Raw genomic sequence first — 21,393 nt, forward strand, 5'->3', positions numbered from 1 at the left:
ATATTTTTAGATGTTAAAGTACTTTAATTTCAATAAAACTGATTTAGGGTTTCCATTCACATGCTTCTTTTCAAATTCAGTATTTTAAAGTATTCTTAAAACTCTAGATACATTACAGAAATAATTGAACATCTGAATATAATTCTAGGATTTATAGGGAAAAGCAGTGGTTCCTCAACTAGGGCCAGTTTTGCCCCCAAGGGACATTCATCAATGTCTGGAGGCTTTTTAGTTGTCACATCAGAGGGGGGATGTGTGTGTGTGTGTGTGTGTGTGAGAGAGAGAGAGAGAGAGATTGTGTGGCGTGTGTGCATGCGCCACTGTCATCTGGTGGGTGGAGGTCAGGGAAGCTGATAAACATCCCACAGTACAGAAGATGACTCTCACAACAAAGAATTTAATGTCTCAAAATGTCAGTGGTGCTAAGATTGAGAAACTCTGTTGTAAAAGGAAAATATATACACAAATACAAATACATAGTATAAGCAGGTGTTCTCAGACGTGTGCTTTTTTTTCTTCAACTGAAGTTCTGTGTGTAACCTAAATACGATTTACAGTGTCCTTATATGAGGGGTATGACATATCCTGCTCTTGACTGACATCTAGTGAGATATTTAAAAATAAATAAATAAAGCTGTAGCTTAACATTACACATGTAAATCAGAGTTACTACTAATTCTTATTTTTCTACCGTTAAGGAAATTCACAAGTAAGGAAGCTAGGAAGAGATTAAATGATTTGTTTATAGCCTCTGAGAAGTTATACCTGAGAAGGAATAGAATGAATGTAGTAAATTCTTAGCTTAAGTATTATTCCTCTTTTATGTTTCACTTATATTCCTGATTTAATGTTAGAGCTTAGAATATGAAATCTTTCTTTTGATAATTCTCATAATAAAAACTGCCCTATTCATATGTAAAACTTTTTATATTTTAAAAGATTGCCTAAAATCATAGAACTTGAGAGCCAAAGAAGACGACCTTGGTGGTTTAGTCCAATTCCCTCATTTTAAAAAATTTCAGTTTCAGAGAGGTAAAGTGATCTTACCCAATATCATACAACTTGTTAGTGCTAGATCTTAAATTAGAACCCACGACTCTTGGCTGTTCATTACATATTCTTTCAGGTAAAGGAAAGTAGTATGCATACTTTGGATTCAGTTTGAAGCTTTTAATTTTCAGTCAAACTATGAATATTACAACTGTTAAATTATTATTTCCTTAGAATATATGCACCTGTATATATGTTTTTAAATGAATTAGTATTATGTTTATAAGTCTTCTGTTTCATTTAATTTTGACCTAAATGTTATATCAGTTTAAACATGAAATTCAAAAATGTTTATTTCACAGGCAACCACACCTCCAAATCAAGGAAGGCCAGATTCTCCTGTCTATGCTAATCTTCAAGAACTGAAAATATCCCAGTCTGCTCTTCCCCCACTTCCTGGGAGCCCAGCAATTCAGATTAATGGAGAATGGGAAACTCATAAAGACAGCTCAGGGCGTTGCTATTACTATAACAGAGGAACACAGGAAAGAACTTGGAAACCACCTCGTTGGACTCGGGATGCAAGCATTAGCAAAGGAGATTTCCAAAGTCCAGGGGATCAAGAGGTATGAGTAATTAAGGAGCAACCACAAGTTACCAGATTTTCTCTTTTCACTGTTCAGAAACCAAAGAAGTAAATAGTTTTGTTTTTTACTGTCAGCATATTAGAAAACTTGAATCTCTAAGATCGTTAAAAATTATTTCCAAGCTTTACTAATACTATTGCTAGCTACTTCCTAATCTCTGACTAATGGACATACGCTAATCTGATAGTGTGTGAACTTGTTCCAGAACTGGGGTTAAGTTGTCTAGTGCCAGTGCACTCCCTTAACGTTTTAGAAGATACTATTTCAGTTGTTACTGCACAAGCCAATGACATTATAAATTTAATTTAATTCAATTTTTTAAGAGATGAAGTCTCATTCTGTTGCCCAGGCTGGAGAGCGGTGGTGCAATGATATCTCATTGTAGCCTCAAATTCCTGGTCTCAAGTGATCCTCCCACCTCAGCCTCCCTAGTAGCTGGGACCACAGGCACATGCCACTGGCTAATTTTTTTAAACTTTTTTTTTTTTTGTAGAGATTGGGTCTTGCCATGTTTCCTAGGCCGATCTGATACTCATGACTTCAACCAGTCCTCTTATCTCAGTCTCTCAAAGTGCTGGGATTATAGTCATGAGCCACTGCACCTGGTTGTCCAGTGACATTTTTTAGAAAACAAGAAAACATGTGATGTGACACAGCTAAATAAATGGAAATAATACTTTTCTCTATTGGCTTAGTATGGCTACCAGACTACTTCCCAGTTTTTCTCTTTGTCAATCAGTGGTACAAGACCATTTTTTGACTTATATATAAGGGAAATAATTATAATTCCTTTGCTACAATTGAATTATTCTATTAAGTCTAACAATTTACTTTAAAATCATTTTCTCTAACAAGTGTCTATACTCTTTTTCTCCTTCTGGTTTCGCCTTGCTCCATGCCTCTTGCAGGATGGTGCAGTGAATTGGCCAGCTGTATTTTCAGAAACACTTATCTCAGTAGTATGGCAAGAGGCCTTGGGGCTATTTAGACGTACAGGAGTAACTTGGTAGGAGTGATGGAACAGAGTGAAATCCTGCCATTTAGTAGATTGAGCCCCTCCACCTGCATAGGACATCCTGCTCTTACAGAAAGCAGCTGGCTCCTACAAATAAAAGTAGGCTTCAGGTAGATAGGAGCTGGAAAAATCAGGGAACACATCTTGTATTTAGCAGACTCCTAAAGCTTTTTGTAGTTAATTCTCTTCTTGTCCCATTTTTCAGTTGGTTTATTTATAGCTTTAGTTTGGTAGTAACTTGTGTTTTTAGTGTTCAAGTGAGAGCAAAAATAGAAAAATCGTTCATGTTTAACTATAATAAGAAAGGAAAATTCGGCTGGGCATGGTGGCTCACACCTGTAATCCTAGCACTTTGGGAGGTTGAAGTGGGTGGATCACTTGAGGTCAGGAGTTCAAAACCAGCCTGACGAACATGGTGAAACCCCAGCTCTACTAAAAATACAGAAAAATTAGTTGGGCATGGTGGTGGGCACCTGTAATCCCAGCTACTTGGGAGGCTGAGGCAGGATAATCGCTTGAACCCAGAAGGTGGAGACTGCAGTGAGCTGCACTCCAGCCTGGGCGACAGAGTGAGACTCCGTCTCAAAGAAAAAAAAAAAAGGAAAATTTTATTTGAACTATACATTAGAAAGATTTGAAAATAAACTATCCTGTATATCAGTAATAAAGTAAAATCTTACAATGTTGGAGAATTAGGAAAAAGACTAAATTATTGACTAAAATAATTTATACATAGGAACTTTTTTTTTTTTTTTTTTTGAGACGGAGTTTTGCTCTTGTTACCCAGGCTGGAGTGCAATGGCGTGATCTCGGCTCACCGCAACCTCCACCTCCTAGGTTCAGGCAATTCTCCTGCCTCAGCCTCCTGAGTAGCTGGGATTACAGGCACACGCCACCATGCCCAGCTAATTTTTTGTATTTTTAGTAGAGACAGGGTTTCACCATGTTGACCAGGATGGTCTCGATCTCTTGACCTCGTGATCCACCCACCTCGGCCTCCCAAAGTGCTGGGATTACAGGCGTGAGCCACCGCGCCCGGCACATAGGAACTTTTAACATGTTTCTTAGCTTTCTATTTTAGTAAATGGTTGACAGTGACTTTTATACAGGGTCTCAGTTTACATTACTAGTCTCTGTACAAATTGTATGAAGATAAATATTTCCAAAGTGATTGGAGCACATCTTCCAGTGACTTTTTTAGAAAGGTTGTTTATATAGGAGGTAAAATGGAGACTATGCATGTATGAAAATATCTGTCTTTTGCTCTCATATTTAATTGGTAGTATTCCTGGGTATAGAATTCTAGGATGGAAATAATTTTCTCTCACAGTTGTGAGGCATTTTGAACTTTAATGGAGATCTGGGTCAGCCCTTTATGGGGGAGTCTCCTGTGTTAGAACCATTAGGTCTTTCCTTTTGGACTAATCAGAATCTCCACAGATGTCTTTAGATCTCCTGCCTACAAGGTAAGGGCTGTCTGGGTCTTGGTGTTGGCATTCGTTTTGCACCTGGTCTCTCAGTCTCCCTTCTTTCTCTTGGTATCCATGTCCCTGTTTTGTCTGTTTTCCCCAAACTCAGAATCTTAATATTTTTTCCTTCTCAGAGGGAATAACTCTCCATACTTATACTTCTGCTAGGGTAGGGACGGGCTACACACCAAGCAGCCAGGTATATGGAAAGAGATTCTGGCAATATTAGTCCTTATTTTAGTACCACTGCTTTCACTCCCCAGTTTTAGAAATACCTAATATCATCAGTTCCTGAGCCATTTGCAGATTCTGTTCTGTAAACTTGTCAGGTTTTATTTCCCCCACTCTCCTTCATTTTTGTTCATCTGCTTGACTGTTCTCACTGTCGTTGCGGGTTTACGTCACGTTAAGAATATTTTGCTGTTGTGATTTTAGTGGGGTTTGAGAGGGAGCAACTGTTAGCTCTTCTGTCTTAACATAGAAGCTTATTATTTTAGTACTTATTACCCTAGAACAATCATTCGTAAGTAGGGCTGATTTTGCCTTCCAGGGACATTTGGTAAAGTCTGAAGGTTTTTTTGTTGTCACAATGGGGAACGTGCTACTGACATCTAGTGGGTAGAGGCCTGAGATTCCGCTGAGACAGGATCTTGTTATGTTGCCCACGGTACGCTCAAACTCAAACTCTTGGACTCAAGCAGCCCTTTTGCCTCAGCTTCTCCAGTAACTAGGACTGCAATGCACAGCTTTAGCGTGCATAGTTTATGCATAGTCTAAAGTTAATCACTATCTTCTTGTTCCTTAAAGCAATATAGGATATGCGTGTGCTGTTGTGCTGTTGCTGTCATATGTTATATTTCTATTTTTAGTTCCCTTGTTGTTGTACATAACTTTTAGAATTAATCCTGATTTTTACCACTTTGTTTTCTCACATTTTCTTCTTCTGTCATAAATATGAGCCTTTTTTTGGTGGGAGACAGAGGTTTGCTCTGTTACCCAGGCTGGAGTGCAGTGCTGTGATCATAGCTCATTGCAGCCTCAAACTCTGGGCTCAAGCCATCCTCCTGCCTTAGACTCCCAGGTAGCTGGGACTACACGTGTGAGCCACCATGCCTGGCTATTTTTTAAACTTTTTGTATTAATTTTTTGTATCCTGGTTTCACTATGTTGACCAGGCTGATCTTGAACTCCTGGGCTCAAGCGATCCTCTCACCTTGGCCTCTCAAAGTGCTGGGATTACAGGCATAAGGCATTAGTACATGCTTTTAAATTCCTTCATGAGAGTATGTTAGTAATAGAATCTTAGTTTTTGTCTAGAAATTTATTTATTTTGCTTTTATTTTGAAGAACATGGGTATATAGTTCTAAGTTGACTGTTTACTTGTTTGTTTTTTCCTTGTTCATTAAAGATTTTATTCTCATATTTTCTGGCTTCCATTGTTGATGGTGAAAATTCAGATGTCAATCTGATTGCCTTTCCTTTAAGCATAGTTTGTCTCTTTTTGTTAGCTGCTTTAAAGATCATGTGTCTGTATTTTTACCATGATGTAACTGGTGAAGGTATTTTTAGTTTCTGCCAGGACTTTGTTGGGATTTCTGAATTTGAGGAGTTCTGTCTTTGATCAATTCTGGAAAATTCTTAGCTGTATCTGTATATAGACTTGCCCCATATTCTCTTTCTTCTTCTTCTAGAACCTTGATTAGATGAGTGTTTAATCTCACGGTGTTCATCTATGTCTCTCTATGCTTCATTTTCAGTATTTCAAGATCTAGCCAGCTTCTGTTTGGTATTTTTCTCTTTGTGTATACCTTCATTTGATGTTAATCCAATCCTTGAATTTTAAAAAGGTATATTTTAAATTTGTTTGGGGGAGTTTATTTGTTTGGGAGAGTTTCCTGATATCACTACTTTGAAAAGTTTTAAACCTTCAACAATTTGAAGGAATAGTAGAGTGAACATTAATATGCCATGTACTATTCATCTAGATTTACCAGTGGTTAAAATTTTACCACATTGGTCTTGTTTTCTATTTTATTTTTGTTAATTTCTGTATATAAAGTTTTAGAAAGTCTGATTATACCGTTTTTGTGCTGACTGTCACTCAGGGTGTTTTGAGAGTATATCTGTTTTAATGTGAGGTTATAGTTCTTGGAAATTCATAAGTAGGAAGTCTTTAATGTTGGGGTTAAAGGTGGGTTCCTTCAGAGGTGAGTCTCTTGTGCCGGATGCCTAGGGAAACTATGAATATTTAAAAGTGCATCTTTAGCTTTAGTTTTTACAAGCCACACAGGTAGTGTTAATAGTAATCTGGATTTCATAAAGACTCTTGTGGCTGGAGAGTCACCTTATTTTTCCCTAATTATTGGGAAATTTTTCTATGATTTTCCTAGTGTGGAATAAAGGGGTAAGATATATATATGGTTCACCCATAATTTGTGGGTATAAGTCTTTGGAGTTCCCAGCTCTGTATTGCGGGATATCGTTTTAGACTTCCTGCTTTTGGTAATCTTGAGTCCAGTTCTCTAACACTCCTGCATGGTCTTGAAAACTAACATTTTAGTTTGGGGTCTGGCAAATGCCTTTAAGAGGAAAGCAGGTCTTTTTTTATTCTTTGTGACTCTGTTGATCTTGTTTCCACTTAGCTTTTGACCTCTGAGTATTTAATTAACCTTTTGTTCATAGATTATTTTTAAAAAGCATTTTATGTAACATTTTTAGCAGTTTCTGTTCAGATGATCAATTGGGATACCTACCTGCCGTTCTGCAATAAATGGAACATCTGTCATAGCCCACTCATATTTGTACTAGGTTACCTTTGCTACAGAATAGATCCCAAAGTTACTGAATTGGTGGTTTAGAATAGTTAACATTTGTAGAATGCGCACCAAAAATAATCTTAACTTTTATTTAACTGCCATTAAACAACTGTTTTTCAGTAGAGAATATCCAGATCTTAAAGTCTGTTTCTGTAGTATAATATAAAACATATTAAGATATTGGACGTTACTTTTCATGGTAGAAGAGAAAATCAAATTTACTATGCAATAGTTGGAAAATTATAATGAGAATTTGTCAGCTAGAAACTCATGTCTTTGAAAAATTGATTCTGTGATTTTAATTATTTCTTAATTTTACTAATTCAATTGCCCTTTTTCTGTTTCTAAACGTTTTATTGCACTTCTCTCATTTATGAGCTTGCATTTTAAGTTGCCTCAGTTAAATAAAAAGAAATTCCTGATTTTTGAATCAGGTTTTCAATGCTTAAAAATGTTTTTGTTGTAAAACATACATAATTCACTTTATACAGTGCTTCTGTAAAGTTGTCTATGTTTTTGTGAACATATTAATAGTAGGCTCTTTATATCTTTAACTACAATGTTGAGAATCTACCCCTCTTAGTGTTTCAGACCAAATTATGATGATAGAAAATACAGTCTGAATGAGTAAGTTTTACTTGCCGAAACTATTCTACCTAGAGGTAGTAGAATTATCTGTCGTACATAATAAATAATTCTTATTAATAATAATTCTTAAATGAATCTTAAGTGCAGAAAGCAAATTGCCATTTAGTCATATTATGGTATCTCTTGTCAGTAGGCATCAAAAGTTGCTAAATTTTCCCTTTCTTCTAATTTGCTTCTCTCATGTTTCTGCAGTTTATCATGTGTACCTATATTATTTTCTTTTCTTCTTCTTCTTCTTCTTTTTAATAAAAAATGGAGATGAGTTCTCACTATGTTCCCAGGCAGGTTTTGAACTTCTGCACTCAAATGATCCTCTGACCTTGGCCTCCCAAAGTGTTAGGATTACAGACGTGAGCCACTGTGCCTGTCTCCTATATTATTTTTATACAGAATTTTTTATTTGTCTCTCTGTATTATGTTTGAATTTTCTCAATATTATTTTTTCTTGTTTTGAAGTTTAGTTTCCAGCAGTCTTTAATAAGCATTTGATTGAATGAGTTAGAAAATTTTACCAATAAAATATAACACAAATTATAGAAAAATAGTTTGAGATATATTTATTGAGCAGTGTTGTTTGCCTTGCATGTGGCTATGTGCTTGTGGTACATGAGAGGGAGCTCAGTCTAATGAAGTTCCTTTATCTCTTCCTTTGTTTACACATAGATATGTGTACACATACCCACTCCTCTCATTTTAAAACTTGATTCTAGTTCAAAAGCAATATTTAAGAACATTCAATCTCTCCTTAGTCTGAAAACATTGTTTTCAGTTTTATTATGGTGAATTTTTCTAGGATTGCACTAATGTGATAAAATAACTGCTATTAATTTTACCTCACCACTTACAGTGTACCATTTAAAGACTCATCAATTTATTTTCAAAATCAAATATCAAATATATTTTAGATATCTTAGTACTTATAGTCAAGTAAAATTGATTTATTAGACTTTCAACTGCTCCATATTTATATTCAAAGAAGAAAAATCCTTATGTTTCTGACTATTTGTAGCTTCTTTCATCAGAAGAAAACTACTACAGCACTTGTTACAGCCAGTCAGATAGTCAGTGTGGTTCTCCTCCAAAGGGTTGGTCAGAAGAGTTGGATGAACGTGGGCATACCTTATATACCAGTGACTATACTAATGAAAAGGTACATTCTTTTTTTCTCATCTAGTGTTTTTTGGCAAAATTCTCTCATAAAATAGTTTTAGTAGTATTTAAGAAAAATTATGAAAATATTCTTTATCGTCACTTTATAATCATGCCAATTGACAATATGAAAATCAGAATAACTGCTGATTCATGGTTTTAAATTGCTAAGGATGATAGTGATTTTTGTGGTCTTGATACCCAAGGAAGACCTTTTAAGAGTACACCTGTTAAATGTTATTTGTTTAGATTTATTCGGTAGGCATATTTCTTTGTATTTTTCTGAGGGAATAGTTTTTTGGAAATAGTTTTCTCTCCGTGCCATTATTGTACATTGCCTCCCTACCTATTCTCCTTTTTCTGTTACAATCAAATTTATGTAAAACAAAAACCATGAATCTAGTATTTTATGATTAATTAGTTTGGAAACGAATATTGACATTTTGTGTGTGTATTGCTTCTGGTATCATCTGAGAAAACAACTGTTGATTGTGCATGTTCTGAGAAGATATGCTTGGGAATAAATGGGGCTAGGCTTTTATCCCTCTTTCCTGCCTCAATTATTTGGCATTAGAACTTATGGAAGCAGTTTTTTCATTTATTTCATACTCAAGATCATATGCTTGTATTAGCAATATGTAGCCTTTTTTCCCTCGTATTTTCTGTGTTATTTGCACGATGTTCTGTTGTTGCAGTTATTTAAATTTTGTTATGTTTGACCACAAAAAGTAATCCCTAAAGGTTTGCATGAAATGAGGCTTTAAATGGTTTAGTTGTACACTTAATTGAAAAGCAATTCCCTTTTGTCAGTTTCTCAAACCTATGTTCAGAATGGGAGTGTACCTGTGTTCCAGTGCATATGTACATCTGTGTTTCTTTATGTTATATGTTGTTCGTTGTTAAGTGGTGCTTGAACAACAGCCAGACATTGGAGGAAAGAGAGAGCAAATACAGTCTTGTTTAATAATGAGTATAATTATTCTTACCAAACTTAAACTGCAAGTCTGTTAGTATAATTGGTTAGTTAGAAATTTTTGTTGCAATGTTCTTGAGCAAGTAGAATAAAATTCATAAGAATTAAATTAAAATTCATAAGAATTAAATAATTAAATTTATTAAATTCTTAATAAAATTAAGAATTAAAATTCATAAGAATTAAATCTAGTATCTCTGATAGTAACTCACTTTAATTTAAATTTAATTTAAAAACACCTGTTCTGTTTTTATAGTGGCTCAAGCATGTCGATGATCAAGGTAGACAATATTACTACAGTGCGGATGGATCTCGGTCAGAATGGGAATTGCCAAAGGTAAAAAACCTTAACACCAAATTTCTATTTAAAAATAGTAGATGAAGTAATACCTGGAGATGATTTCAGCAGATTTATTTTAAAATCTTTATTCTACTTGTACAAAGTAGCAAGAATAATTTTTTCAGAATTCACTGAGAATACTGTGAGTAGTATAAGTTTTCTAAGATGTACAGCTATCTTCACTGTGTGATACTGATTATTCCTATTCAGAATTTCTTTTTGTTTAACTTGAAATTGGCCTTTACTGATTCTTGGAAGTAAGAATTCTCTTCAGTTCCAATAATGCCATCTTATATCTAGTTGTGCTGAGTATATTGATTTAAAGTTGCTCTTATATTTAATCATTTTTTAAGAGAAAGAAAAGTAACTCAGTATTCTGTTTATCCTCTTATGTAAATGTGTATTATAATTGAGCCACTCATTGGCTGAGATATAGGCAACATGTGATAAGATGTCCTAGGATTTAGTTGGACATCTCATTTCCAGACAAGTGCACCGTGGCTGCTGAGTTTATCTAAGGCAGTAGATTTCAAAGTGGTCATATGCACATCACTATTGGTGCTTGAAATAATTTTAATTGATATCTGAGCAAACATTTAAATTTTAATTGTTGCATTATTTTAATGTTCTAGAAAACAGTTAAAATTAGCAGACAAATATGTGGTGTCAATTGTTACATATACTTTAGTTTTTAAAATTTGTCTTTTCCCCAAAGTAAGTCAATTTAATGAAAAATATTAATAGTATAAATGAAACATGGATCTAGAAAAAAAATCACTAGATGTTACTAAATTGACTATAAGTTGGGAAACATCTAGTAAACTAGTATTAATAGTGCTATCTTCTTTATGTGAATGCTGTCTGGCCTTTAATTATTTTATGAAATTCTAAGGCTTGATATGGGTAGGATGAAAATGAAATATATATCCTGTAATTGATTTTTAAGAATACCATTGTGAGTCTGAGTTGAGCAAGTAGCAAAAGAGAGCTCCATTGGAAATGACAGCTTTTACAATTTTGTGATTTCATGGAACAACGTGTAGGTGGCTATAATGGAAAAGTTCACGGGCGTGAGGGATGAGGAGATAGATAAAGGAAATAATGGTTCCTTTAATTTGTTTATGAAGTATAGCCTCAGAATTTTCTTGTAGTTTAAAAAACTTGTCACATCTTCAGATAAGCATTTTTTGATCCTTTATCACACATTTTACGTAGGTACTTTCTCTTTGCTCAGCAGAAAAAACTATTCCATAAAATTTCATTAAAAAATATATGTAATTTTTTTTTTTTGAGATGGAATCTTGTTCTGTTGCCCAGGCTGGAGTACAGTGGCACGATCTCGGCTCACTGCGACCTCTGCCTCCCGAGTTTAAGCGATTCTTCGGCCTTAGCCTCTCAAGTAGCTGGGACTACAGGCGTGCACCACCATGCCTGGCTAGTTTTTTCTATTTTTAGTAGAGACAGGTTTTCACTGTGTTAACCAGGATGATGTCGATCTCCTGGCCTTGTGATCTGCCCGCCTTAGCCTCCCAAAGTACTGGGATTATAGGCATGAACCACCGCACCTCGCCCAACTATTCCATATTTTAAACCACTCTGTTGTTTGAATTACACTTTCTAAATTAGGAGTCATATTAAAATGTACATTTATACAATAGGATTGTTTTTAAAAATAGTATTTTCGGCTTAACATATTAGTATTAGTGAAGATAATTTTAATATTTTAATTATAAGAGCTCCCGTATAAAAAAAGTTAAGAAGCTCTTAATATTATCACATTGTGTTTTTACTTCATCATTTGTAAAATACCACGAATGAAAAGATCCAAATAAAAAGTCTATCTAAAAGTGCCACAAATCACGTATTTCAGGGTTGAATGTTTTATCAAATTACTCTTTAAAATTATGAAACATAATTCAATAAAACATTAGTGGATTTTTAAATTTTTATTATTAATTTGTACTTTTAGAATGTGATTCTGAAGATAAAACCTTATTTACAATACCTTGAAACTTTGACGTTGTGCCAAGCACTCATAACTCTGTAATATTTTTAAGAATTATAGCTTAGCAGTTGCGATACTCTAGCAACGGTTTTTTAAAGTTGAATATTATAAAAAGCTTAATAACCTGCCATTTTATTTTCTAAATATTTCAGTTGTCTTCCAATAAAACTTTTAAGTGGGAAAATCATACCTCAAGCTTAGTAGGACTGTTACCAACTTTTAGGGGAAAGAAGATAAACATAATAACATAAGCAGTTAATACTTACTTAGGAAGTCTAAGGTAAATCCTGTCAAGTTTGTAACCCCAATGCAAATATTAAAATGTAGTTTAACTACTGTTTTCTGAATACGTCTTTGGTGTTCAGTATTATGTAGTATGTTGTGATAAATGCAAATACATAGGATATGGTCCTATGTATTTGTTATAAGATTGGAAAGAAGAAACATATTCATATGACAGCTGAGTAAAATAGAATATATACATAAATACAAACACTCTGGATTGGGTGTAGGGGAAGGGAACCACAAAACTATTAGAGAGGAAGGAGGATTGAGAGAAAGAAATAAAGGAGAGTAAATGAAGAGAGAGAAAACACAACATTCCTCACTCACAATGAAGTCTGCTGTTCAATATTTCAAATAAAATGCATGAAGAAATCAGTGCATTCACTCTGGATGAAAGTCACGTTCTTAATAATTTAATAAAGGCTTAAAATTATGCTGTAGATGATCAGAGTTAAATGAAGGCTTTCATTTAAAAAGAATAAGAAATTGGGAAAAATAAAAACATACATGAATAGGTAAATATGATAAAGAAAAATTAGAAATCTTTAAGATTAAAAAACAGTTATTGAAGTAAAAAATGCAGTCAGTAGCATAAACTTTAGACAGGGACAGAAAGATAACAAATGTGAAAGCATAGTTAAGAAAAAAGGAGAGTGAGTTGAAAGTTTCCTATATTCATATATTAGGAATTCCAAAAGAAGAAAATGGAAGAATGGTGCAGAAACAATATTTAAAAATACAATTTTTAGGAATTTTCTAAAATTGAAGGAAGACATGAGTCTTTAACTAGAAAATATGCTTTGAATACTGTCAAGGATAGATAAAAATAAATCAACATGTCAACCAATTTTGCTGGATCTGCAGAACTTCACAATAAGGAGACAATCTTAAAAGCCGTCACAGGGTGAAAGGACAGATCATCTATTGCAGTACATGGTAGTATCATTGGATCCATTCTTTCTTTAGTATTAGGTTCTTTTCTGTGTACCATTGTGGTGGCCTCCTACTGTGGGTGGTGGGGGAAGGAATTGTCCTGTATAACTGAGTTCAGCTGTGTGGCTTGCTTTCACTGGGATGTGAACAAACATGACACAAATAGAGTATTGACATGGGCTTGTAGTCAGGGCTTGCTCTTGCACTTCTGCCATTGCTATGAGAAATGTGCCCAGGCTAGTCCCCTGGTCCTAGGAGGAGGATGAGAGACAGAGTTGTATAGATGAGCACCTCTAGATCAGCCAGTTTTTAGCCAACCCACAAATCTGTGGTAATACATTATCAGCATTTTAAACCAAGTAAAGCACACGCTCTCTGTTTATTATACCTACTCTGTTCCAGGTGAACACCACAAAATAAAGCATTTCCTTCTGCATGATGTGCTATGGTATGAAGCCCAGTCAACCATCCCTAACCAGCATTATTGAAACAGTACTCTCCCCATCCCTGCCTGGGCGCTGTGGAGACTATGGGGTGGAGTCCTGTTGACTAGGCCCAGAGTGCATGCAAGGAACCCTGTGATTCATCCTCCCTGTGCACTAAATGGACAACAGCAACAAGGCAGCACCCCACCCTATCCCAAGCAGAGTGTGGGAAGAGGATTATGGAGAAGAAGGAGCCAGAGAAATGGATTTCTAAACTATGTATAAGGTCCTAGACACCATTCCCAGAGGCCTATGCATGAAAGCAACCAGAATTAACATAGCAAAAACTTTGAGAACTGAAACATGATGTGGCGTACTGCCCAGGTTTCATACTGGCCTCTGAGTAGTGCACAAACAGGGCAGATCAGAACAGCAGTGAAAAGATTAAAAAAAAAAAAACGAAATTGACTTTTGAACTACGGGCCATAAAAGCAGGCCAAGATGTGCATTCTGGACGTAAACAGGGTTCACAGCCTGCTAAAATATGCCTAAATAGAAACCAAAGTCTTATAGTACTCAAAACATCCAAATATAACCTAGAATTACTTGTCATACCAAGAACCAGGAAAATCTGAACTTGAATGAGAAAAGACAATCAGGTTGGTGACACACCAAGATGACAGGGATGAATGAGTTATCCCATGGGATTTTAAGTCAGCTTTCATGAAAGTGCTACAGCAAGCAATTGTAAACACACTTGAGGTAAATGAAGAGGTTGGAAGTCTCAGCAAAGAAATGGAAGATACACAGAAGAAACAACAGGAAATCTTAGAACCAAAAATCAAATACTAGGTGGCTCAATAACAGAATGGTGGTAAAAAAGAAGAAGAGCCATGATCTTGAAGATAGGTTAGTAGGAATTATTTAGTTTGAACAACGGAGAGACAATAGATTTCGGGAAAAATAAAAAATAAAAAGAACAGTGCCTCAGAGACCTGTGGGAAAATACAAAAGTTCTAACCTTCCTTTCATTGGAGTTCCAGAAGGAGAAAGGAAAGAGTGTGAGGCAGAAAAATACTTTGAAGAAGTAGTATTTGAAAACGCCCCAATTTGGCAAAAGACAAACTAGTAGATTCAAGAAGCTAAATAAACACCCAATAAGATAAACCCAAAATCCAGGCTCATCGTAATCAAAATTTCTGAAACCTTAAGAACTCCGCTCCTCCTGACAATGTCTTAAAAGCCTCTCAGTGAAACAACACATTACCTTTAGGATGATAATAATTTGACTGAAGTGAGTGCCTTATCAGAAGCCATGGAAGCCAGAAAGAAGTGGCATAACATTTTTCAAATGCTAGAAGGAAAGAACTGCGAACTCTTCTACAGCAAAAATACCCTTCAGGAATTAAAGTAACATAAGGACATTTTCAGAATGAAACTAAACTAAGAAATTTATCCCCAGCAGTCTTGCTCTCAAAGAGTTGCTGTAGGAAGTCTTTCAAACAGAAGGGAAGGGTTAAGAAAACTTGGAATATCAGGAATGAATAAAGAACAGCAGAAAGGTTGAATATCTGAGAAGGCTCTTGTCCTGGGTGTTTAAAATTGTGTTTGATATTTGAAACAAAAATTATAACATTTCTGAAGTAGTCCTGGTATGCAGTAATGATATTTAAGACAACTCTTTCATAAAGAGGGAGAGAGTAAAGGGATATAATTTTTGGTAAGGTTTCTGTATTCCACTTGAAGTAGTTAGATGTTTTTAATAGTAGACTGATAAATTATGTATATTATAATCCCTAGAGCAAGCACCAAAAAACTATAACGAGAGGCTTAAGAAACTGTAGATATTTTAAAATATAATAGTAAAAATTGCTTAAGTAGCCCACAGGAAGGTAGGAAAGGAGAAACAAAATTAATGATAAAATGCTAGACTTAAATCCTAACATTATAAATAATTACATTAAATGTAAATGTTCTAAACACATCTGTTAAAAGATTTGCAAAATGGATATAAAACCACTATGATCCAAGAATATGCTTCTATAAGGAAATCACAGTTATTTATTTAGAGACAGACCATTACTCTGTTGCCCAAGTTGGAGTACAGTGGTGAAATCTCAGCTCGCTGCAGCTTCTGCCTCAAGCAGAGCTTGAAGTTCAAGTGTTCTTGTGCCTCAGTCTCTCGAGTAGCTGGGCTTACAGGCATGCACCACCAAACCTGGCTAATTTTTGTATTTTTAGTAGAGACGGACTTTTACCATGTTGGCCAGGCTTGTCTCAAACTCCTGACCTCAGGTAATCCGCCCACCTCAGCCTCCGAAAGTGCTGGGATTACAGGCATGAGCCACCGCAGCCAGATGCAAATCACTTTCTTATAACGACACATTATGCTAAAGGTTATCTATTAAATAATCTGCAGTAAGTCTCATACTTCCTGGTGAGATTACAGAAGCTTTCCCATTAGAGTTAGGGACTAAACTAGAACATTTCTATCACTGCTTCTATTCAACAATTTAAAAAAGGAAATAAATAATGGAATTAAAAAGGAAGAGATGCAATTGGGTTTTTTTGATTATTAGAAAATCCAAGAGAACCTACAAACTTAAAACTGATGAGAGTTCAGCAATGTTACTGGATGTAAAATTAACATGAAAACTACCCATTTGTCTAGTAAAAAGTGAGTTTGAAAATGTGATACTAGTAAAGATACTATTTACATTAGCAGCAGTAGCAACAAGAGTTGTAACTAAGAACATGTTTATTAAAGATCTGTAAGATTTTAATAAAAAAAATTTCAGAGCAGAATAAAGGAAGACCCAAATAAATGGTGCAGTATACCATCATGATCTTGGATTGGAAGGCTGAATTTTATAACAATGTCCAAATTAATCTACAAGTCCAATGCATTTCCATTTAATACCCTTTCCCTCACTTTATAGGGAATGGAACCTACAATTTATATTTGCAAACAAATATCCATAAAGAGTCAAAATATTCCTATATAGGGAGTAGTTGGTGGGTGGGGGACAGGAGAGAGAGAGTTCCAGCTATGGTAATTAAGTTGGGATAGTAAGGGCACATGTATAAAGATCAGATGTGGCATTACAAATTAGTGGAGTTAGGGAAAATTTGGCTCTTAAAAAAAAAAAATGCCAAGTGTGCTGGCATGTGCTTGTAGTCCCAGCTATTCAGGTGGCTGGCACAGGAACATCTTTTGAGCCCACAAACAAAAACAAACACACACTGGTTTGTGTCACCTGAGATGTTGCAACAACTAAAAAGAAAACATATCAATGGTGTAAGCATGGACTAAGTAAGAATGTTACTAAGATTATTGGTTATTCACATGATAAAAATGAAAATAAAAGTAGATCTTGACCTCACTTCATGCTCAATGATTAATTTTAGTTAGATTAAAGAAATAAATATAACATGTAAAACTTTAAAGACTGTGGAAGAATATATCAAAGAATAGGAAAGATTTCTTGAACAAAACTCAGAAGCCTACTATAAAAGGAAAGATTGACAGATGTGACTACATTAAAATTAAACAAAACGCCTTCTCTATGTAGGAGATGTCATAAACAAAGGGGAGAAGATGGGCTACAGACTAGGAAAAGATATATTCAACTCACATAGCTTAGAAAGATTTAGAATCCAGAATATGTAAAGAACTTACTAGTTCATTTTGAATTTAATATTTGGTTTAGGTTTTTAAAATAATGCTTATTTTTTATTTTAATAGAAGAGGTAGAAGTAGAAAGATTAATTTATCTGATTTTATTTTATAAATTATGATAGTTAATATTTATTGATAATGGACTACCCTTTTAATACTTTGTTCTTTAATACTTTGATCTTTACAGCAACTCTGTGAATGAGATATTTCTGTTATACCTACTTTACAGTTGACAAAACTTGAGGGAGATTAGATATTTTGCCAAAGATAACACTAATTTGGTCTCTGTAACACCAGAGTCTATGATCTTCTCAATTGTGCCATAGTTCTGGTTAAAGATGAGAAAACTGAGGCTAGAAAATTTATGGAGATGTTATATGATGAACTTTGCCTAACAACCATTGTCATTTGGAACCAGGATGTTGAGATTCCACTTTGGTTTCTATTGTTTATGAAGTACATTTCATGTTTTTTGCTTTGTTTTGTTTTAGTATAATGCTTCATCCCAGCAGCAAAGAGAAATAATTAAAAGTAGGAGCCTGGACAGGCGACTGCAAGAGCCAATAGTATTAACAAAGTGGAGACACAGCACCATTGTATTGGACACTAATGACAAGGTAGGACTGTTGAGATTTTTGGCAAGTTCTTTGCATTGTATTGTACAGTGAATTATAACTATTTGTACTAATATTTTATGTATTTAATAAATATAATTTGCTAAAGCATTTGATTTTTTTTTTTGGAACTAATTTAAGCTCTTGATCTGCATGTATGTTGAAATGTTTCTACATTATTTTTTTCTTTAACCAAATTGCGTACTTTAGTGACTACATATTTATTATGTATTTAGCATCAGTTTGTCATGAAGTAGGTTTTGGTTGGTTTTGGTTTTTGCACAATGGACTGACTTATCTGTGACTTACTGATGTGTATACCTTGATACATTTGATCCTAGTAGATGACAGATTTTTCTTGCTTACCTTATTTTAAAGTTACATTTCTGTTATCCTTTGTCTTCAGTCTCTAGGAGATTTCATAGGGAAGACGTTTAATTAATTTTCCTCATCCCAGGGAATATTGGAATTCTATTCCCTTTGTTTCTCTAAATGCTCTCTGTAGAAGGCAGTTCTATTATCAATCTGATAAGTCATGTTCTCTGTTTACAGGGATTAATTTTAATGCAAACATTAGAATGGATATTTTAAATACTTCTTTAGAAGTTACTTATTCACAGTGTGGCTTCATTTGGGGGATAAGCTGGGAACTTAGTATGAATTTGCAGAAATTTAGGCATACTAACATTCAAATGTGAAGGTTTTTTAAACCATCAGGCTTCTTGTAGCATGATTAACAGCTTTCCTGTAATTTTTATGTGTGTCCGGGAAAGCAGTGAACCATCCCTAAGGCATATTTCATTATGTTCGGATACTTGCAGTCCTGAATTATGATAGTTAATATTTCCTTTATAAGTAATCTCAATTGATCGGTCAAAACAAGTATAATATTTTGGTGCTACAAGTGACTATAAAATTGGTCTTTGTTGAATTTAAAGGTGGAGTGGAGCTGTAGAAACAGCCTTCATACATGTGTATTAGATGGACTAATAGAAAACAATGAAAGTAGCAGACTAGTTTCTAGTTTGTATTTTGTAAGGATCTTGTTTTGAATGTAGAGACTACATTAAATGAATGGCATTCTGGAGTCTGTGCTATTGAAGATATGCTTGAAAATATATTAGTGTTGAGATTAATCTAGGTAAGTAAGATACTTAGAGATTTCTAATAGGAAAAATTAATTCAACCAAGAACCAGATTACAATTCAGGATAAATAGGAAACTACCAAATACCATATATACTGTTCTAAGGCAAACCATTATTGAACCAACTCCACCACCTCTTCATACTGGAACAAATAGGATGATTATTTTGATGATTTATGCTTACAATTTCTTACTTTTTTCTTTTTTTTCAACATCAAGCAATGTTACTCCTTTTTAATCTCTCTTGATTCATTTTTTAAAATTAATTTTCAGTCAATTGCTTTAAATAACTTGCATGCAGTTCTTATTACATTTCCTCTTTCATCTCATTGTCCCAGAGTTGCAAGAATATGATTTTTCTGAGATTAGAGATTTACTTATTTTTGGTAGAAATGTCTTTTTTCACCTGCCCCCTTCCCCCCCACTCACGACCTTACCCTTTGCAAATGGATTCATAAGTTTCTTAACATAGGACAGTTTTTGAGGTTTTGAAAAAGGCACTGACTACTAGAACAAACTAGCTAATATGTGATAAGGGATGAAATATGTATAACTTAAAATGTAGTCACAGCAACATAATACAGATGCTCTGCAGCTTATGATGAGGTTACATCCCAGTAAACCCACATAAGTTGAAAATATCATAAATTGAAAATATCACAAGGTGAAAATGCATGTAATACACCTAACCCACTGTACATCATGACTTAGCCTAGCCTACCTTAAATGTGCTCTGAGCATTTACCTTAACCTACAGTTGGGCAAAATCATTCGGTAACATGGTACACTGTAGAATATCAGTTGTTTACCTTTGCAGTCTGTTTACCCTGGTAATCAGGTGGCTGACTAGAAGCTTCGGCTAGATGCCTCTGTGCAGCATTGTGAGAGAGTGTCATGTTGAATATTGTTAGCCCAGGAAAAGATCAAAATTTAAAGTATGTTTTCTAGTGAATGCCTATCACTTTCCCACCACCTTAAAGTTGAGCAGTCGTTAAGTCAAGGACCATCTATTATTGTATAGCAAATGTTATTACGATGACATAAGTCCTAATTCAGTTGGCAGATAACCTTGGAGGGGTAGGTGTATGTATGTCTGTGTGTGTGTATGTGTGAATGCATCTGTTTGTTTCCGCTTTTTTTTTTCTGTTTTTACTAAAACCACTATTCATAGATATTAAGATGTATATTTACATGCATATATCTAAATATAGATAAATGTATACATGTAAAATTATTTCTTGTTTACAATAGTTATAATTGTTATATATACATTATTACTTTATTTGTGGTTTTTATTTCTGTGGGACTGAATGTGCTATGAAAAATATCATAATTATCAGTCATTTTATTCTGTTACTTATTTTCTAGTTTATGGCTCATCAGCTCTTACCTCTTTCTCATAGTATTTTACTATCAGGCAGTCCTAGGAATCAAAAATTGATCTGATGTTATCAGAAAAAATACTTAAGTGAGATTTGGACCTTAAGTTAAATTTTTTGAAGTTTTTTTTACTCGATGTGATTTTAATATTTTCTCCATTAATAGTGCCTTGTTTGATTTATAAGCTTGTCCTTTCAAGGGTTTCCATGTAAACTTTCACTGCTACCTAAGCTTCTATATTTACAAATTGTGTAGGATCTAAACCTGAAGACATTTTTCCAAATGAATAAATGTTGAGTTAATGGTTTTTGCACGTGTTACAACAGATTCCTAGGTTGGTTGACAGTACCTTCTCCAGTTTCATAAACATAGGAAACTAGGATGATACATACCTGGAGACGAATGTTCAAAGGAACTTTTTGGTTTGATATAAAAAGTTGGTAATAGGTAATGGTGTATGGTTTTAAAAATTCTCTTTTTCTGAAATTAATCAAAACATCTAGGGAAATGGAGAAAATTTAAGTGGAGGTAGGCTGTTGCTACCAAAAATAACTGTTCTTCAGTCTTACCTTCCATGAATAGTCCTGTCAGAGTAGTCCTATCATTTGTAATAGAAATCATATTCTGTGTTTTAATATTGACAAAGCAGACTGCTTAAAAAACAAACTATTGGTTTGTTCCTATGATATTCTTGTAGGCTTAGACATTAAAACTTTTTTTCCTGGGGAGTTACTAATCTTTAAATCTTAGGTTTCTTTCTTAAATTTAAAATATCTTATTTCCAAATTTTAGCAAGTTTTCTATGAATTACCTTACATGCTAAGAGCAATTTCTTATATAGCTTTTGACTAAAATTAAATTCTCTTTCTGACATTTGC

The 21,393-nt window shown here is 34.4% G+C and overlaps 1 protein-coding gene across 8 annotated transcripts in view; it reads left to right on the plus strand.

Annotated features, from left to right (window-relative positions):
• Positions 1–21,393, plus strand: part of ARHGAP12 (Rho GTPase activating protein 12) — a 123,767-nt gene that overhangs the window by 68,411 nt on the left and 33,963 nt on the right. For 4 of the 8 annotated variants that reach the window (XM_064368487.1, XM_064368489.1, XM_064368490.1 and 1 more), the window contains exons 4-7: positions 1,353–1,616; positions 8,596–8,736; positions 9,965–10,045; positions 17,867–17,992. In XM_064368487.1, coding sequence (XP_064224557.1) covers positions 1,353–1,616; positions 8,596–8,736; positions 9,965–10,045; positions 17,867–17,992 — 612 coding nt within the window. The remainder of the gene's footprint in view (positions 1–1,352; positions 1,617–8,595; positions 8,737–9,964; positions 10,046–17,866; positions 17,993–21,393) is intronic. The other 4 variants (XM_064368491.1, XM_064368492.1, XM_064368493.1 and 1 more) reach the window with 2 other exon arrangements.

Source organism: Aotus nancymaae, unplaced genomic scaffold, assembly GCF_030222135.1.
Source record: "Aotus nancymaae isolate 86718 unplaced genomic scaffold, 86718_ANA_hifiasm-v0.15.2.pri h1tg000077l, whole genome shotgun sequence".
Classification (NCBI taxonomy): domain Eukaryota; kingdom Metazoa; phylum Chordata; class Mammalia; order Primates; family Aotidae; genus Aotus; species Aotus nancymaae.